The sequence below is a fragment of the Thamnophis elegans genome, chromosome 2, assembly GCF_009769535.1.
Source record: "Thamnophis elegans isolate rThaEle1 chromosome 2, rThaEle1.pri, whole genome shotgun sequence".
Taxonomy (NCBI): Eukaryota; Metazoa; Chordata; class Lepidosauria; order Squamata; family Colubridae; genus Thamnophis; species Thamnophis elegans.
In genome coordinates, this window is record NC_045542.1 from 160,572,909 (window position 1) to 160,591,837 (window position 18,929).

Sequence of the window (18,929 nt, forward strand, 5' to 3'; positions counted from 1 at the left end):
CCATCTAGGAATTAGTATAAAATGTGTATACATTGGGACAAATGTATTTTATTTGTTTACCTAATAAGCAATATCACACAAGTATTTTGTAGGCCTCTAGAAAAGGTCTCTGTGTGAGAAAAGGCAGATGTGCAAGGTATTAAATTAGATAGCTGGAAGCTGATGGCACCAGATTACTACATTTCATAAATTTCTTTCCTCTTAAATAAAATGGACAACAATTGTTCTTTTCTGACCACTTTATAGAAGTCTTCTGTTGTTGTTGGTTGAATTTGAATTTGAATTTGAATTGATTTTATTTGTAGGCCGCCCTTTTCCCTGAGGGGACTCAGGGCGGCTCACAGAAACCAGGGAGAGGGGAATACAAAACAATACAATACTAAAACAACAACACATAATAAAATAATACACAACATGCATACAACATTCGGGCGGGGCAATGGTCCTTATCCCCAGGCCTGACGGGCGAGCCAGTTCTTCAAGGCTATGCGGAAGGCCTGGACGGTGGAGAGGGTGCGGATCTCTACGGGGAGCTCGTTCCAAAGGGTCGGGGCCGCTACTGAGAAGGCCCTCCTCCTTGTGGTTGCCAGCCGGCATTGGCTGGCCGATGGGATGCGGAGGAGGCCTAACCTATGAGATCTTATAGGCCGTAGGGAGGTAATTGGCAGAAGGCGGTCTCTCAAGTATCCAGATCCACTGCCATGTAGGGCTTTATGGGTGGTCAATAGCACCTTGAAGCGCATCCGGAGATCGACAGGTAGCCAACGCAGCTCGCGGAGGATAGGTGTAATGCGGGTGAATCGAGGTGCACCCGCGATCACTCGCGCGGCTGCGTTTTGTACTAGCTGAAGTCGCCGGATGCTCTTCAAGGGCAGCCCCATGTAGAGCATATTGCAGTATTCCAGCCTAGAAATCACGAGGGCCCGAGTGACAGTTGTGAGCGCCTCCCGGTTCAGGTAGGGTCGCAACTGGCGCACCAGGCGTACCTGGGCGAATGCCCCCCTGGTCACAGCCGCTATATGATGGTCGAATGACAGCTGTGGATCCAGGAGGACTCCCAGGTTGCGAACCCTCTCTGAGGGGTGTAGAATTTGACCCCCCAGCCTGAGTGTTGGATTAATGGCCGAATTTTTGGGAGGAAAACACAACAGCCACTCGGTCTTTTCTGGGTTGAGCACAAGCTTGTTAATCCTCATCCAGTCCATGACGGCTTCGAGCCCCCGGTCCATTACGTCAACCGCTTCATTGATTTGGCACGGGGCGGACAGATACAATTGAGTATCGTCCGCATATTGATGGTATCTAATCCCGTGCCTACGGATGATCTCTCCCAGCGGTTTCATGTAAATGTTAAATAGTAGGGGGGATAAGACCGAACCCTGCGGCACTCCATATTTTAGGGGCCTTGGGGACGATCTCTGCCCTCCCACTAACACCGACTGCGACCTGTCCGAGAGGTAGGAGGAGAACCACCGTAACACGGTGCCTCCCACTCCCACCTCCCGCAGTCTTCGCAGAAGGATACCATGGTCGATGGTATCGAAAGCCGCTGAGAGGTCAAGGAGGACCAGGATGGAGGGATGTCCTTCATCTCTGGCTCTCCAGAGATCATCCATCAATGCGACCAAGGCGGTTTCAGTGCTGTAACCGGGTCTGAAGCCTGACTGGAAGGGGTCTAGATAGTCTGCTTCCTCCAAGGACCGTTGGAGCTGGAAGGCCACCACCTTCTCAACAACCTTCCCCAAAAAGGGGAGGTTGGAGACCGGGCGGTAGTTATTAAGGACAGCTGGATCTAGGGATGGCTTCTTCAGGAGGGGTCTCACCACCGCCGCCTTCAGTGCGGCGGGGAAGTTCCCCTCCCGAAGGGAGGCGGTTACAACCGCCTGGATCCAGCCTCGTGTCACCTCACTGCAGTTAGAAACCAGCCATGAGGGACACGGATCCAAAGCACAGGTGGAGGAACTCACAGCTCTCATGGCCTTGTCCACATCCCCGGGGGTAACCTCTTGAAACTCAACCCAGAGCTGTTGTACTTGGTCCCCCTGAGTCTCGGCTGGAACTGCAGATGTGGAGTCCAAGTCCGTCCGAAACCGAGCAATTTTGTCCGCTAAGAATTGGGCATATTCTTCAGCTCTGCCCTGCAAGGGTTCCCCCGCCTCCCTTTTGTTCAACAGGGAGCGGGTTATCCTAAACAGGGCGGCTGGCCGGGACTCTGCGGACGCAACCAGGGAGGCTATATGTGATCTTTTAGCTGCCCTAAGTGCCCTAGTATATTCCCTGGTGCAGGTGGTTACCATTGCTCGGTTCGATGCGGACTTATCGGACCTCCAACGGTGCTCTAGGTTGGTTGCAAAGTTGTGTCTGGCCCATCAGCAACCCCATGGACAACGTTCCTCCAGGCCTTCCTGTCCTCAACCATCCCCCGGAGTCCATTTAAGCTCACGCCCTACTGCTCCAGTGACTCCATTCAGCCACCTCATTCTCCGCCATCCCATTCTTCTCTTGCCCTCAATCTTTCCCAGCATTAGGCTTTTCTCCAGTGAGTCCTTCCTTCTCACTAGGTGGCCAAAGTATTTTGAGTCTCATCTTCAGGATCTGATTTCCTTCTAAAGAACAGTCAGGGTTGATCTCCTCTAGGACTGACTGGTTTGATCACCTTGCAGTCCAAGGGACTCGCAGGAATCTTCTCCAGCACCATAGCTCAAAGGCCTCCATTCTTTGGCGCTTAGCCTTATGGTCCAACTTTCACAGCCATACATTGCAACTGTGAAAACCGTAGCTATCTTCTGTAGCTTTGCTGTTTTCCATATTTGCTAAACCTTTCTACCTTGGAACTGGGATGTGGGAATCGCTAATATGTACACCAGCTTTTTTTCCCTTTCTGTTGAACAGGAGGTAAAAATCTTTCACTATCCATTGGAGTTGCAAATGGGATTTGTTACCCGTTTGCCCAGAATGGTGAAGTTAGTTAAACAGCAGGAGAAAATTAGGGATTTGTAAGCTTCTTCTATGTTTGCCACTAATTGGTTAATTCATATAAGCAATAGCAATTAGACTTATATACTGCTTCACAGTGCTTTTACAACCCTTTCTAAGGGGTTTACAGAGTCAGCATATCACCTCTAGCAATCTGGGGCCTCATTTTACCAACCTTAAAAGGACGGAAGGCTGAGTCCACCTTGAGCCAGACAGGATCGAACTCCTGGCAGTGAGCAGAGTTTGCCTGCAATGCTGCATTCTAGCCACTGTGCCACCACGGCTCTTTTATTAATAATACTTTCTCTCCTGACACTGCAATTGATTCATTTTTTACAGTGTAACCTTTTTTTCTTTACATACAAGGTGTAATTTATTTCACATTTTCCATTGCTTTTCTACATTTTGCTGACACATTTGCCTATTACTTCAATTTTGGGGGTGTGATGGATTTAATCAGTGAATTAAAATCGTGAATTAAAATCGTTTACCCTACCACCAACTAACACCGGCCCCCTACAGCCGCTCACAGGAGCAAGCGCATATCCGCATGAGTCCCCTTCGGGGAAAAGGGCGGCATATAAATGTAATAAATCCAATATCAAAGGAAGGCAGAAAACCGGCTCTCATTCATTCATCGGAGCTCACGTTCACACTGGCAGGGGGTCCTGGGGTTTGAAGCATCCCCAAGGCCTCCTCCCTGCAGGCCTGATACAGGGAGGGCATGATCTGTCGGCTGAAGGTGGTACCCGATGGGATTTTATATTTGGGGGCAAGCAACTTCAGGAGGTGCTGGAAACCTGCATCCTCCACCATGCGGAAAGGCTGGTCGTCCAAAGCCACCATCGGATCCACAGCACGGGTCACTTCCAAAGGCTTTGGGCCGGCCTGCCTTTTACCAGCTGACTTCTTCTTCGTCCAGCCCTGCGGCAGGACAGGCCCCTTCGCCTTTCTGCTCGCCGGCAACGCAGTTCGTGGCGCGGTAATGACCGCCGGGACAAAGTTGGCGTGATGCCGCTGCAGATGTTTCAGCAGCCCCGACGTTGAATAACGTTTTGAGTTCTTGCCTCGGCTGATGCGTCTGTTGCAGTGATTGCAAATGCCGTAGCAGGGGTCCTCCGAATCCAACTGAAAGTGGTCCCACACCACGCTGTGCTCCGGACTAGTGCGGGGTCTCTTTAGGGAGGGTGGCTTGCTTGAGGGGGGTTTCGGGACCCCATGAGTGCCCTCCCTAGGAAAGGAATGTGGAAGGGGAGTTCTCTGGTATCTCTTCCGATGAACGTCTGCCAGCTCATGACATCCCTTTTCTGCTCCTCCTTGTGGCGATGCTCCTTGTGGCTCAGATCTTCCTCCCACCCTCTTGCCTTTTACAGGCACGTGGCTGTAGCTGGTCTGTGGCTCCATTCTGCAAGCATCTTCTCTTTCAGTTTCTCCATCCTGAGAAATCTCAACTTTGATGACATTTCCAATTTCGTTCCCTGGGGAAATAAAGAGGCGTGTTAATCATGCTGCTAAAGTGGGGGGGGGGTCCCACCCAACCCCTGGGCTGCGGCCCAGTACTGGGTGGCATCCTGTTTGCAACTGTTGTGGCCCAGCAGGAGCCGTTGGAGCTGCCAATGGACTCCGATAGCGAGGACCCCTATGAGTCTGCTATGGAAGATGTGGAGCACCCTGGCAGGGTTCAGACTCAGAGCAGGGACCAGAGAGGCTGGTTGGCCACCAGGAGGCGCCTGAGGCATGGAGCAGTGGGGAAGATCAAAGGGAGTTTGTCCCTGATGCCAGGCAACGTAGGGCGGAGAAACGGAGGCAGCAGTTACGGAGACAGACTCATAAGAGACAATCAAGCCCAGGTGGTTGTGGCATGGCCCCTCCCAAGAGAGTATATAAGAAGAGACTTTGGGAGGAGTCCTTTTGCAGGACACAACCGTTCGTACTAATCTGGAGAACTCCTTGTCTGGTCTGACTTGTGTTCCCGTGTCTGTTGGAATCTGGGTTGCTGCCAACGTCTTGCCAGTGAGTTGTGTGTGGGCTTTCAGCCAACAGGATTATAATTGCTGTGAATAAAGAGTGGCAAACAGCTAAGCCTGTGTCTGTGTTCATTACCGGACAGAGGGGGGCCAGAACAGCAACTGGAATGGGGGAAACAGTGTGAGTGCACAGCTCCATTGTCGCAAGCATTGCTCGTTCAATTGGAGCTGCGCACGCACACCCACTACTCGCATAGGACCATTCCCCCCCCCCCACCTTTCCACTGGTCTACAAAGCTTGGGGGACGCTGTGCTAAAGGACAAATGCGGTGTTGTGGTTTCAACTTGCTTGTCAACTCTTGCAAAAAAAAAAAAAAACAACTTAAAAAAATGTATAAACCCAAACAAGCAGTACAGGTAAGTCCTCAACCTATGACCACAATGGGGATCAACATTTATGTGAAGTGAAAAATTTGTTAAGTGGATTCTGCCCTCGTTTTGTGACTTTTCTGGCCACATTGGGGAAGTGAATCCCTGCAGTTGTTCAATGAGTCACACGGCTGTTAAAAGTGAACCTCTGGCTTTCCCATTGACTTTGCTTGTCAGAAGGTTGCAAAAGGGGATCGTATGACCCCCCAGCTCAGTGCAACGGTCATAAGCAGCGGTCCCAAACTTTTTGGGCAGTAGGGACCGGTTCTGTGGAGGAAGATTTTTCTGTGGACCAGAAAAGGCATAGTTTTGTGTGCTGACTGTGTCCAGGTCTGACACTGGACCAAGGTCATCCTAACAGGTGGCAGCTGGAGGAAAAGAGGAGGACCAAGCAGCCTGCCAGCCACTTATACTGGACAATGTGACCGGTGACATCTGGGGAGGGAACCATTTGTTCTTTTAATTAGGCAAAAACCCACGGGAACTCTGAGTGAGTTTTCACTGGCCGTGCTGATATGATGTATCCAATAAATATGTTCTTGGAGGAATTCCTGCCTCCGAGTTCTGCTTTTGGCAGATGCGTTACTCGGAACGCTGACAATGAACCGCTATAAGTCGAGGAATACCTGTATTTTGGTGGAGAAGAAGACTGCCTCACCTGAATTATCTCGGTTTGTGGTGTCGTCGGCCTCCTGCAGGACTTGCCACAGCATCGTCTTTTGTAGGCCTGGTTGGGTCAGGCCCTGCTTGACAATTTGCAGAGACCCTCCAGTTTCCCTGAAATCCCTGGATTTCTGCAAACACCAAGAGAGACGACAAACCTTTTCATATGTTGCAGTTTGACTGTCACCAAAGACACACCCTCCAATGGTGTAGCCAACAAACTAATCATCCTGTCCGATTCCACCAGGGGAAAGAACCCATATTAAGGCAAAACTTCAGGCTTCCTCAGAGCACATTGTTTTCCTCTAAATAACTGCCCTGATGTCTACAAACAATGGTCTATCTATAGGGAGTCTACATATAGGAGGAGGGACGCAGTGGCTCAGTGGCTAAGACGCTGAGCTTGTCAATCAGAAAGGTTGGCAGTTTGGCGGTTCGAATCCCTAGTGTCGCGTAACAGAGTGACCTCTCCTTACTTGTCCCAGCTTCTGCCAACCTAGCAGTTCGAAAGCACGTAAAAATGCAAGTAGAAAAATAGAAACCAACTTTGGTGGGAAGGGAACAGTGTTCCATGTGCCTTTGGCATTTAGTCATGCCGGCCACATGACCACGGAGACGTCTCCGGACAGCGCTGGCTCTTCGGCTTTGAAACTGAGATGAGCACCGCCCCCTAGAGTCGGGAACAACTAGCACATATGTGTGAAGGGAACCTTTACCTTATATATATATATGAGCCGCTGTGGCACAATGTTTAGAGTGCAGTACTGCAGGCTACTTCTGCTGCCTGCCTGCAGTTCAAATCTCACTGGGCTCAAGGTTGACTCAGTCTTTCATCCTTCCGGGGTGGGTAAAATGAGGACCCAGATTGTTGGGGGGGAGAAGCTGACTCTAAACCGCTTAGAGAGGGCTGTAAAGCACTGTAAAGCGGTATATAAGTCTAAGTGCTATTGCTAGTTCTTGACTTAACAACAGTTTGTTTAGTGACAATTCGACGTTACAACAGAACAGAAAAAAGTGACTTGTGACTATTTTTTATATTTACAGTTGACGCTTGGCAACTGACTCATATTTATGATGGTTGCAATGTCCCTGGGTCACGTGATCCCCTTTTTGCAACTCTCTGACAAGCAACTCTCTTAACAACCATGTTACTAATTTAACAACTGCAGTTGTTACTCAACAATAGTGGCAAAAATATTGTAAAATGGGATAATGAGCCGAGGTGGCTCAGTGGTTAGAGTGCAGTACGGCAGGCTACTTCTGCTGACTGCCGGCTGCCTGCAATATGGCAGTTCAAATCTCACCAGGCTCAAGGTTGACTCAGCCTCCCGTCCTTCCGAGGTGAGTAAAATGAGGACCCAGATTGTTGGGTGTAATAGGCTGACTCTGTAAGCCGCTTAGAAAGGGCTATAAAGCAATATGAAGCAATATATAAGTCTAAGTGCTATTGCTATAAAACCCATTTAGCAACGGTCTCATTTAGGAACAGTAATTTTGGATTCAATTGTGGTCGTTAATTTGAGATCTACCCATACACCATAAACATGGCACATACCTCTTTCCCATCAGTCTGGATCACTTCTTCAGGAGGAGTTAGCAAAACAGAGACACGTGGTGGTTTGAATCCATTGACTACTAGGCAGAAGAAAGAAAAGAGATTTTTAATAGGGAATTTCAAAATAGGAAGTGTTTTATTTGTTATATATATATATATATATATATATATATATATATGTATGTATGTATGTATGTATGTATGTATATGTATATGTATGTATGTATGTATGTGTATGTATATATATATATATATATATATATATATATATATATATATATATATATATATATATATATATACACACACACACACACACACACACATATATATAGGATAGGGGGAAAGTTCTAAGGAGAAGGAGCTTCTAAATCAATGGTGTTTTTGCTGAAGAGCTTCTAGTTGCTCAGGATTCAGGAGGAATCATAAAGGTTTGTCTGAATGGCCTTGGGAGAAAGAAGAGAAAACCGCAGACCCACGGGTAAAAGATATCTCAGCCCAAGGAAGAAGGGGTGTGAGAAACATTTTAGAAGCAGTGTTCCAATATCTCAGGTGTTGCCACAAAGAAGAGGGAGTCAAACTATTCTCCGAGGCACCTGAGGGTAGAACAAGAAGCAATGGGTGGAAACTAATCAAGGAGAGAAGCAACTTAGAACAGAGGAGAAATTTTCTGACAAAACAATTAATCAGTGGAACAGAAGTTGCCTCCAGAAGTTGTGAATGCCCCAACACTGGAAGTCTTTAAGATGATGTTGGATAGCCATTTGTCTGAAACGGTGTAGGGTTTCCTGCCTAGGCAGGGGGTTGGACTAGAAGACCTCCAAGGTCCCTTCTAACTCTGCTATTGTATTGTATTGTATTTGTGTAGAAGCTACCCTCCCTAATGTTAGGCCTGAAAGCCATCTTTTGCACTGGGCCTTCCGGCCTGCCACATTCAACGCTGTGGGGAAATGGAAGGGTGGATTATATGGAGTATGGGAGATATACAGTCATAATAACTTTCCTTTCTCAGAGAGTCAAGGACATCTTGCCCTGCATCTTGAGGGGCATGACTGGAAGGTATCTCCAGTTGGGATGATGCCCGATTGGACCGTGTGACAGACATGTGGTCACAGACCATGTGACCCCATGCTAGGCAGGGGCTTGGATTTTCATTTGGGTGGGGAAAACCCAGAAGCTTTCAGATTCGGGTTTATCCCAGATGTGACAATACGACATCTCTAGTAAATTGGAACGTTCAGGAAGTCGAAGCCTCAGAGTCTTCTTTTGTTGGGGGCATTACTTGGAACCCCGACACCTAGATTTCCAGAGAGCAAAAGGAAAGGAGGGAAGAACTATTTTCCTTTTTGCAAGATTTGCTAGTAATATAATCTAACGGTTGGGTTGGCAATATATAAATCATGTAACAATGCTATACCTGTTTCTTTAAATCATACTGTAAAATGTGATTGGTTGCTGTTTCCTCAATCGGCCATAAGAGGGAGCCAGAATGACTGTTAACTCTCTTTTTTGTTAGATGCTGGGCTGATCTGAGTGTTTTGGAAGCTGGCTGTTAGAAAGTGCCATGAGCTATTGTAAGTTTTGCAACTGCTAGCAAACTTTGAGTACTGAACTGATTATATGATACTGGACTATGTTATTTGGATTATCCCTTAACTGAGAGACATTGATGACTGACTAAATTATCCATGTATGACGTGGAATGTTTGATGGACTCTGATGCCTCTATTTCCACGAAAGTAAAAGCCTATTTAAACTGCAATGTTTCTGTATGGTTTGTGTGTTCTCCAACACAACTCTCACAATGCTTCTCTAAACGCACTCACTCTCCCAACGGGGAGCTTTCCTAACAGTTAACATAACCTTACAATAAAGCTGACACTCATGGTTATCTGCTTCTTATTTGGACTGCCTTGCAGGGCTAACAGACCCCTTTGAAGGAGGATTTTTTTTTTATAAACATTACTTATTCGACTTAGAATAACTTTGTTGACACTTTGAATGTATGCTAATCTGCAAAAATTAAAATAAAATTTCATTGCATACAGCTCTCAAAGGGTCACCACCTCCTATTTACACTACATGAACATGACAAAATAAATAATAAATACAAAAGTATGTGCGTATCCACATATATTATATAACACCGAGAAACAACACAGTCTAGTTCGGATATATACATGTACATGGCAACGAAAACGAATCTTGCGAGTTTACCTCCTTTGTTGCTTAGTTTTTTTTTGTTCCTAACTAGCCTTTTCTGATCAAGCAGCTGACCAAAACGAACTACCATATTTTTCGGAGTATAAGACACACCTTTTTCCCTCAAAAAAGAGGCTGGAAATCTGGGTGTGTCTTATACACTGAATTTGCCTCCCGAAACCCTGCCCCTCTTCACCAAAGTGGCCGTGCATAGCCTTTAGGAGGCTTCCAGAGTGCTCCTGGGGGCTGGGGAGGGCATTTCTTGCTCAATCCAACCCCCCAAGCCTGTATAAGCCTACTAAAGGCTATGCATGCCCTTCTTTTGACAAAAAACAGGCCCGTTTTTGGAAGGTCTGCAGTGTGCAAAAAACTTTTTTTTTTAATTTGCCTCTTCAAAATCTTGGTGCATCTTATACTCTGAAAAATACAGCACTCTAAATTAACCCCCTTTGAAACAAGATAGCAATAGCATTTAGACTTATATACCACTTCACAGTGCTTTACAGCCCTCTCTAAGTGGTTTACAGAGCCAGCATATATGCCCCCAACAACCTGGGTCCTCATTTTATCCACCTCAGAAGGATAGAAGGCTGAGTCAACCTTGAGTCGATCAGGATTGAACTCCTGGCAGTGGGCAGTTAGCCTGGACCATTAGTATACAGGCAATCCTCAACTTTACAACTATTCGTTTCGTGACCGTTCGAAGTTACAACAGCACTGGAGAAAGTGACCTATGACCGGTTTTCACACAACTGTTGCAGCATCCCCATGATTAACGTGCTCCAAATTCAGATGCCTGGCAACCAGTTCGTGTTTAGGGACATTTGCAGTGTCCCAGGGTCACGGGATCCACTTTTGCGACCTTCTGACAAGCAAAGTCAACAGGGAAGCAGAATTCACTTAACAACTGTGCTACTAACATATAACAACTGCAGTGATTCATTCAAGAACAGCGGCAAAGAAAGATCGTAGAATGGGGCAGAGCTCGTTTAACAACTGTCTTGCTTAGCAACATAAAAAATTTTTTTTGGGGGGGGGGGAGTCAATTGTGGTGGTAAGTTGAGGACTACCTGTATATCAAAGAGTAACTGATCAATTTATATCCTGCACTCTTTGCAGCAATGATCGTGCACGGATTATTGTTCTGAAAAAAATCCTTCAGAAAAATGAACCGGGCCATCTAAGAATTAAATATTGAGAAAGATTCCGATCAGGAAGACATGCTTAGATACTGAGTTGGCTATTGCTAAGGTTCACAGAGAGCCTTAGCCTCCCACAAGGAGACGGCAGGTTAAAATTTTTTGATAAGATTGATAAATACATACACGCATTCATAATTGCAAAGTTTTACAGGTCTGACCAGATGCAAGGATAGAATATAAGGGTGCATTCAGTTCTATTAGGACTCCGTTGGGGCAACTTTTCTGACCCTCGATTAACGACTAACATTGTCCAAATTATCTCCTCCACAAAGCTGAAGCGGTTGAAGGGATTTTGCCCTCTCCCACCCACACCCCCAATTGGGTCACCCATAAAAACTCACAAAAGGAAAAGCAGAGGAAAATTTAAGAGCTTCTGATTTCTGACCCAGCAATTTGGCATCCACATCCGGCTCAGGTTCACCGCAGACTGGTCCCTTGGGGGCCTTCGGGGCCTCGTTCTCTGCTACTAGGAAGTCCACGGGCTCTTCTTTTAATGGACCCTGAAACAGGAAACAGAATGGAGATTCTCAGTCATCCCAGGTTGAGGTTATCCCAAAGGTGCTTTTTTTTTTTTCCAAGGGGCAACTAGACTTTTCAGGATTTTTCCTTTGAAGACGTTTTGCTTCTCATCCGAGAAGCTTCTTCAGCTCTGACTGAACAGTGGGAAATGGAAGGATTTATACCCCTTGCGGACAAAAGAGTGGCCTTTGTCTTTTAAATGCAGATGGACTGCTGAATGTAGTCCTGATGGGACTAGACCAAGGGTTTGTTTGTTTGTTTGTTTATTGGATTTATATGCTGGCCTTCTCCCAAAGGGCTGCGTACAACATTAAAAAAAACACATATTACAAAAGTTAGAAGAAAATTAAATTCAGCAGGTTCTGACAGGTTCTGGAGAACCGGTAGTGGAAATGTTGAGTTCGGAGAACCGGCAAAGGCCACCTCTGGCTGGCCCCAGAGTGGGGTGGGAATGGAGATTTTGAAGTATCCTTCCCCAACCACGCCCACCAAGCCACGCCCACCAAGCCACGCCCACAGAACCGGTAGTTAAAAAAATGAATTTCACCCCTGGACTAGACTAGTCCTGGTTTTGAAGACTGCAAAGTCCACATTTTGGACAGAGAGGACTACTGATTTGAAAGAGGGGCAAAAGAGGCCACCTATGTCAAAATTGAACTGCGTTCTCTCAACAGAGGGGGAGGGATATGCCATCATCTATCTCCAGTGTACAGCACAGTCCCGGGCGACACAAGTGGCCTCAATGGCTCTCTAAAAGAATGCAAATGACCAGCTGTCTGCAAAGGGCATAAATCCTTCCATTCCCCACCATCCAGTCAGAGCTGAAGAAGCTTCTTGGGTGAGAAGTGAAATGTCTTCAAACAAAACCATTTTTAACATTATTTTTCATGAGGCTCTTTGAAAGTCAATTAGCTGTCTAATTACAAGGATGAGATTGCCAAGTCCCTTCTACCAGTGCCAGGATATATTTGGGACAAAGCACAGCAGTACAATTTATTACCGCATTAACACGCTTTATTTTATTTATAAGTCTTCTATAGTAGTCCACCTTACGCACCATAAACCTGGGTGGCTTACAAATATCCTCAGTTGAATTTTGCCAATTTGATATGTGATTAGCGGCTGCTGTGCTGTCCTGCTCCCTCACACACATAACTGTGGTGTAGTGAATTTATTAATACCCCCCCCAGCAATTCCGTTCACCAAAAAACCCAGAACTGTCTCAATGAAGTCCACCCACAAGCAGACCAATGTTAGCCCCCAGAGCAATGGCACAAGAATCCCCAAAGAACTTGAAAACTCCATAGACTAAATAAATCCACCAGGCAAACTTAAAATCCATCACCAGGCAAGAAAACTCCAGAGTTTCCAAGACAATCAAAGTCAAGGCATGATGATGTCAATCATCCACAAGGAAGTGAAACTATGGAATGCATAGGTCAGTAAAAAAGGAAGGTATAAGAAATGTGGCTTGTGATGAGAATGGTGTCCTTTGCCCAATAGCAGTAATTGTAGGACCTGCTATGTGTCATTGGACCCCATTGCAATGGTTTAGTAATGTACGTTTTGCTGTGGAATTGCATTGCTATGTTGGCTATTCATGTTCCAAATGGCTCATGAAATAACCTCTGAATCTTAAGAGTGAAATTTTTTTTGCTTGTGGTTTGTCCGTTTTCCTCTTTATTGGGATACTTTTACGACAGTAGGCTGGCTGATTTTGGCTCCTGCCTTTTCTCTGCCCTACGTGTTCTCGGATCAGGTGTGGAAGGCAGCTCCTCCCCCCTCCCCCTTCTTCCCTGGGGACATTAAATTAATCAACTTTAATCAAGAACCTGATTAAATTAAATTAATCAAGGAGAGAAGCAACTTGGAATTAAGGAGACACTCCCTGACAGTGAGGACAATTAACCAGTGGAACAGCTTTGCCTTCAGAAGTTGTGGGTGCCTCATCGTTGGAGGTTTTTAAGACGAGACTGGACAAATCACTTGTCTGAAATGGTATAGGATCTCCTGCTTGAGCAGGGGGCTGGACTAGAAGACCTCAAGGTCCCTACCAGCTCTAGTCTGATTTGATGATTGATTGAAGTCTGCAACTGCATGCTTTCCCTATCTGGAGCATCAGCCACATTGAGCTGCTCAGAGCCATCAATTAACTTGGCTCCTGAAGAACAGGTTCCTCCTACAGCTCAGTTTCTGAAGAACTGGTACATCCTTCCCCCCCCCCCCGCCCCCAGCTGAAATCTTAAAATTGGTATCTGGGGAATCGTCCCAGGGAAGACACCACAGCTACTGGCTCACCTGTTTACAGTTAGACATCAACGTACAAGCATTCCTTTAATGACTGCTCAAAATTACAACAGTGTTAGCAACAGTGACCTCCGATTGGTCCTTACACTGACAACTACTGCAGTTTTATTGGTCTGATCAAAATCTGTGTGCCTGGCGGCCATCGTGTATTTTTCATGGTCCCAGGGTCATGTGATTGCCATTTGCAACTTTTCCATGGAGTGGTGGTTCTGGCAAGGGAAGTCAATGGGGGGAAGCCAGATTCGCTTATCAACCACAGGTCCCTGAATTGCCATGGCAAAGGTGGCCATATAATTGTGTGCGAATCATATAACGACTGCACTGCTCAGCAACAGACATCCTGATCCTGGTTTTGGTTTTAAATCAAGGACCACCTGTACTGTAAGAATTCAGCCTCCCTGGTTCCAAAGTCTGGGCCTTAGGATGATACGTAACTAATTTTGGCTTGTCCACAAACTGTGGTTGTATGAATGAGGACAGCTACCCCTGACAATTTCTACCCACAATTTCTGCTCAGTATTCAAAAAGGCAAGGTTGAATTGCATTGCACAGCTTTAGGAACATTTAAGCTTCAATGTCTTTGACACACAAAAAATAGTAAAAGAAAGCATAGTGTGTCTGTGTGAATCTACACATACATGCACATATACAAGATAAATATATTTTCTAGGATTCTGGCAATTATATGTCATCAGTTGAAGGTAGTCCTCAACTTATGAGCAGAACTGAGTCCATAATTTATGTAGCTAAGTGATAAATTTGTTAAGTGAGTTTTGCCCCATTTTCTTGCCACATTTGTTAAGTGAATCACTGCAGTTGTTAAGCTAGTAACAGAGTTATTAAGTGAATCTGGCTTCTCCATTGATGTTGCTTGTCAGGTCGCAAAAAGGGATCGCATGACCCTGGGACACTGCAACTGTTATAAATGTGAGACAGTTGTCCAGCATCCGAATGTAAATCACGTGACCAAGGGGATGCGGCCACATTCGTAAGGGTGACAAATGGTCGTAAGTCACGTCTTCCAGTGCCGTTGTAACTTTGAACAGTCACTAAACGAACAATGTTATAAGTCGAGGAATTCCTATATTTTTTCCCTGATAAATTACTGAAATCGAACCATTCTTGAAATGGTTTACAAATAACGTTCTTCCAAAGATTAATTATCGCCAGAGAGACATTGCAGACATGGTCTTCTTTAGAATAATCGTTAATAAATAACATCTCAAATTATTCAGGGCTCTCAGGTTTCAATTAATAACTGAAGATGATTCAACGCCAAAACTGTGCAACCTGTTAGAAACTTGAGGATCTGGATAGTAAAACCTACCTGAGAAGGCCTGGTTTTGGCCCACTGTTGACTCATCAGGAAGTCCTCCACCAGAGCCACCGCCTGGGAACACGACTCCGGCCTCCTGGCTTGGATCCAACTCCGGAGCTCCGGTGGGAGGCTGGCCAGGAACTGCTCCAGGATCAGCAGCTCCAGGATCTGCTCTTTGGTGCGTCTCTCCGGCTTCAGCCACTGGCGGCAAAGATCCTGGAGTTGGCTGTGGATCCTCCGGGGATCCTCTACCACTTGGCAGCAGAATTGCCGAAAGTGCTGCCGCTGCCTCTCCGTTCTCAGGGCTTCTCCCCGTAAGATGGCGGCCTTCACTTTCTCATAGTTTTCCTGGTCTCTGGTTTCCAGGCCTCGGAAGGCCTCTTCTGCCTCTCCGCTCAGGGCTGGCAGGAGATGGGCTGCCCACTGGTCCCGAGGCCATCGGCAAGCTTTGGCCACTTGCTCAAAGGAGGCCAGAAACTCCTTGGTGTCCTCCCAGGGAGAAGCCTCGGACATCCCAGAGCTTCCCCGTCCTGTTAAAACGGGCTGCAGAGATTTCAGGAACTGCTGGAGCTGGGCTTCCCAGCGCTCCTGCATCCCGTGACAGGTCTCCCTTTGGCAATGTTGTGACGCTCCCCATTCCAGGCGCTCCTTCTTATGCTGGCGATGAATTGCACTGGGGGTTTTTTCTGTTCCTTTTGGCTCCCGATCTGTCCCTGCAGCTCTTGGCTCATTCATTGCTTCCTCAGCAATGGTTTCTCATTCAATACATCATATTTCAGTTAGATATCTGAGGGAATTTATACATACAATTATAAAATGCAGTGGATCTTTGTGATCTGAGTACCAATTACTAAGCTATCTATCAGATTGTGAATTTTTTTTTTTTAAATTGTTCATGTTTAAATAAAGTCTTTTATTTGATTTGGGGACCCAGACTTTTGAGGGAAATATGCTGACTCTGTAAACCGCTTAGAGAGGGCCGTAAAGCACTAAAGGTAAAGGTTCCCCTCGCACATATGTGCTAGTCTTTCCCGACTCTAGGGGGCACTATTCATATCTATTTCAAAGCCAAAGAACCAGCGCTGTCTGAAGACGTCCCCATTTTTCTATTTGCATTTTTACATGCTTTCCAATTGCTAGGTTGGCAGAAGCTGGGACAGGTAATAGGAGCTCACTCTGTTACGCAGCACTAGGGATTCGAACCGCCAATCTTTCTGATCGACCAGCTCTGTATCTTAGCCACTGAGCCACCACATCCCTATATCTTCAGACGCACTATGAAGCGGTATATAAGTCTAAGTGCTACTGCTTCCCCCCCCCCCCCCCATTTTTCAATTTTCCAATCGGGAAATAATTACTTTTTATTGCATGATTTTATCCAAACAAAGATTTAAAAGAATCACCCTTAACCATGGAGGATTCTGGGCGAAATCTTCCCACAATTGAAAACAGAAGCTTAAAGGAAGCTACTTTTGTTCTCCAAAATATAAAAGAAGAAATGATACAATTTAATCCAGAGCAACGAAGTCATCATTAAATCCTTTTACCAGCCGGTCCTATCACATGTACCCATTTTATTCCCACTACTCTTTCATTTTTTGTATCTCACGTATTTAAAAATGGATGAGGTCCATTGCAGCACTGTGCACGCAGGACTCCAACAGGGCATCTTGATAAGTTAGTACTGTTGATAAGTTAGTATAGGCAGTCCTCGACTTACAAACAGTTCATTTAGTGAACATTCAAAGTTACTGAAAAAAGTGACTTGTGACCATTTTTCACACATACGACCATTTTAGCACCCCCGCAGTCACATGATCAAAATTCAGATGTCTGTCAACCGATTCATACTTATGACAGTTGCAAGGTCCCAGGATCATGTGATCATCTTTTGAGACCTTTTGACAAGCAAAGTCAATGGGGGAAGCCAGGTCCACTTCACCAACATGTTACTAACTTAACAATTGCGATGATTCCCTTAACGACTGTGATAAGAAAGGTTGTAAAATGGGGGGGGGGAAACTCACTTAAAAAATGTCTCACTTAGCAAACAGAAATTTGGGGCTCAATTGTGGTCGTAAGTTGTAAACCTGTTCTTTTACATGACTCGGGCTTCTTCATTGACTTTGCTGGCCAAAAGGTCGCAAATGACCCCCAGGACATTGCAACTCGTCATAAATACGAGTCAGTGGTATGAATTTTGATCACATGATCAAAAGGGTCACAAGTGTGGAAAAACGGTCACGAGTCACTTTCTTTCAATGCCGTTGTGACGTTGAGCGGTCACTAAATGAACTGTTGTAAGTCGAGGAGCACCCCATGGAGAAGGAAATATGGCTCTCCTAATCATTTCCCCTCAAAGTCTGAGTAGCTGCTCCACAGGTACCTCTTTCCAACACCGCCTCAAGGGTCCTAAGTGTGAAAAAAATGGCCACCAGTCATTTTTTCCAGTCATGTTGTCACTTTGAACCGTCACTAAACGAGTCTCCGGCTCTATCCCACCACAGCTGAACCAGACCGGCCCAACGCGGCCCTCAAGCCTGTCAAAAGGCCCCTTCAGTCACCCAAGGAAAGGCCCGGCGCCCTCGTCTCTTTTCTCTCCACCCCGCCTGAGGTGTTCCGTGAAGGGAGCCAGAGCGACAGGGGAGTCCGCCCCCCCCCCAACCGTACCGGAAGTAGCCAGGAAGCCGGCGGAAGTCCAGGCCGCTGCCTTTCCGTCTTGTCGGCTGGGCAGGAGACTGGAGACAACGGCCGGGAATCCTGACTTGGCCAGGGGATTCCTTCCCAGCTAGAAAGGAGCCGCTCCGGCAAACAACAGGAAGTGAGAGGCATTTCCGGAAGGCCCGCTCTGCTTTTTCATTGGTCCTTTCCCTTCCGCTTTCTGCTCACGGGCTTAGTTCTGCGCGCGATTGCCCCTAGCGGTCGTCTCCTGCATGACCCGCCCTTGATAGTCTTGTAGGGAAGCTAACGCTGGAAGTTTAGGGAGGATTGAAAGCTCCGGTTCAGGCTTCTCAGCTTGGCTTCAGACCGTGATATCAATCAATCAATGAACTATCAATCAGAATAGAGCTGGAAGGGACGTTGGAGGTCATCTACTACTACTCCACCACCACCCCCTGATCAAGCAGGAGACCTATAATCTTACACCATTTCTGACAGATGGCAGTCCAGTCTCTTCTTGAAAGCTTTCCAATAATCAAGCTCCCACAACAACTTCTGCAGGCAACTTCTGTCCCTTTGGTTGAATCCTTTTCCTGCCCTTCCTGAGGCCAGCTTCGGTTTTCCGAAGTAAAGGTACAGGTAGTCCTCGACTTACAACAGTTCGCTTAGTGACCATTCAAGGTTACAATGGTACTGAAAAAGCGACAATTTTCCACACTTATGATTGTTGCAGCATCCCCTGGTCACGTGATTTACATTCAGATCAGTGGTGGGTTTCAAAATTTTTTAGAACCTCTTCTGTAGGTGTGGCCTGCTTTCTGGGAGTGGCTTGCCAGGCATGTGACCGGGTGGGAGTGGCTTGTCAGCCATGTGACTGTGTGGGTGTGGCCAACTTGTAAAATGTGGTGAAACTCACTTAACAATGCTCTCGCTTAGCAACCAAAATGTTGGCTCAGAAACTCTGGCATTTGAAGCACGCAAGTCTTAAAGCTGTCAAGTTACAAGGCCCTTGCACCCATAACCCTTTAGAAAAAAAATCCCCAGGTGTGTTCAAACCTGACAGCTTTAAGACTTGTGGACTTCAACTCACAGAATTCCTCCTCCAGTTATTTTGGCTCAGGAACTCTGGC

The 18,929-nt window shown here is 46.3% G+C and overlaps 1 protein-coding gene across 3 annotated transcripts; it reads right to left on the minus strand.

Moving 5' to 3' along the window:
• Positions 1-3,321: 3,321 nt before the first annotated feature.
• LOC116504538 (zinc finger and SCAN domain-containing protein 26-like) lies at positions 3,322-17,951 on the minus strand. 3 transcript variants are annotated; one of them, XM_032211602.1, is made up of 6 exons: positions 17,809-17,951; positions 15,148-15,925; positions 11,380-11,494; positions 7,591-7,667; positions 6,031-6,166; positions 3,322-4,454 (listed from the first exon to the last, which is right to left on the minus strand). In XM_032211602.1, the coding sequence occupies exons 2-6, from the start codon at positions 15,871-15,873 to the stop codon at positions 3,607-3,609; spliced, it is 1,902 nt and encodes a 633-aa protein (XP_032067493.1). In that variant the 5' UTR covers positions 15,874-15,925; positions 17,809-17,951; the 3' UTR covers positions 3,322-3,606. The 3 variants fall into 3 exon arrangements, with proteins under 3 accessions (XP_032067493.1, XP_032067491.1, XP_032067494.1); XM_032211600.1 differs by having other exon boundaries at positions 7,591-7,670; XM_032211603.1 differs by lacking the exon at positions 7,591-7,667 and having other exon boundaries at positions 11,336-11,494.
• Positions 17,952-18,929: the final 978 nt, after the last annotated feature.

Excerpts from the sequence above, each read along its gene's own strand:
- LOC116504538 (XM_032211600.1), bottom strand. The coding sequence starts at position 15,873 with ATGAATGAGCCAAGAGCTGCAGGGACAGATCGGGAGCCAAAAGGAACA. Across the intron at positions 11,495-15,147 it reads CCAAAACCAGGCCTTCTCAG|GGTCCATTAAAAGAAGAGCC; the intron begins GTAGGTTTTACT and ends TTCCTGTTTCAG. Across the intron at positions 6,167-7,590 it reads TCCAGACTGATGGGAAAGAG|AAATCCAGGGATTTCAGGGA; the intron begins GTATGTGCCATG and ends TGGTGTTTGCAG.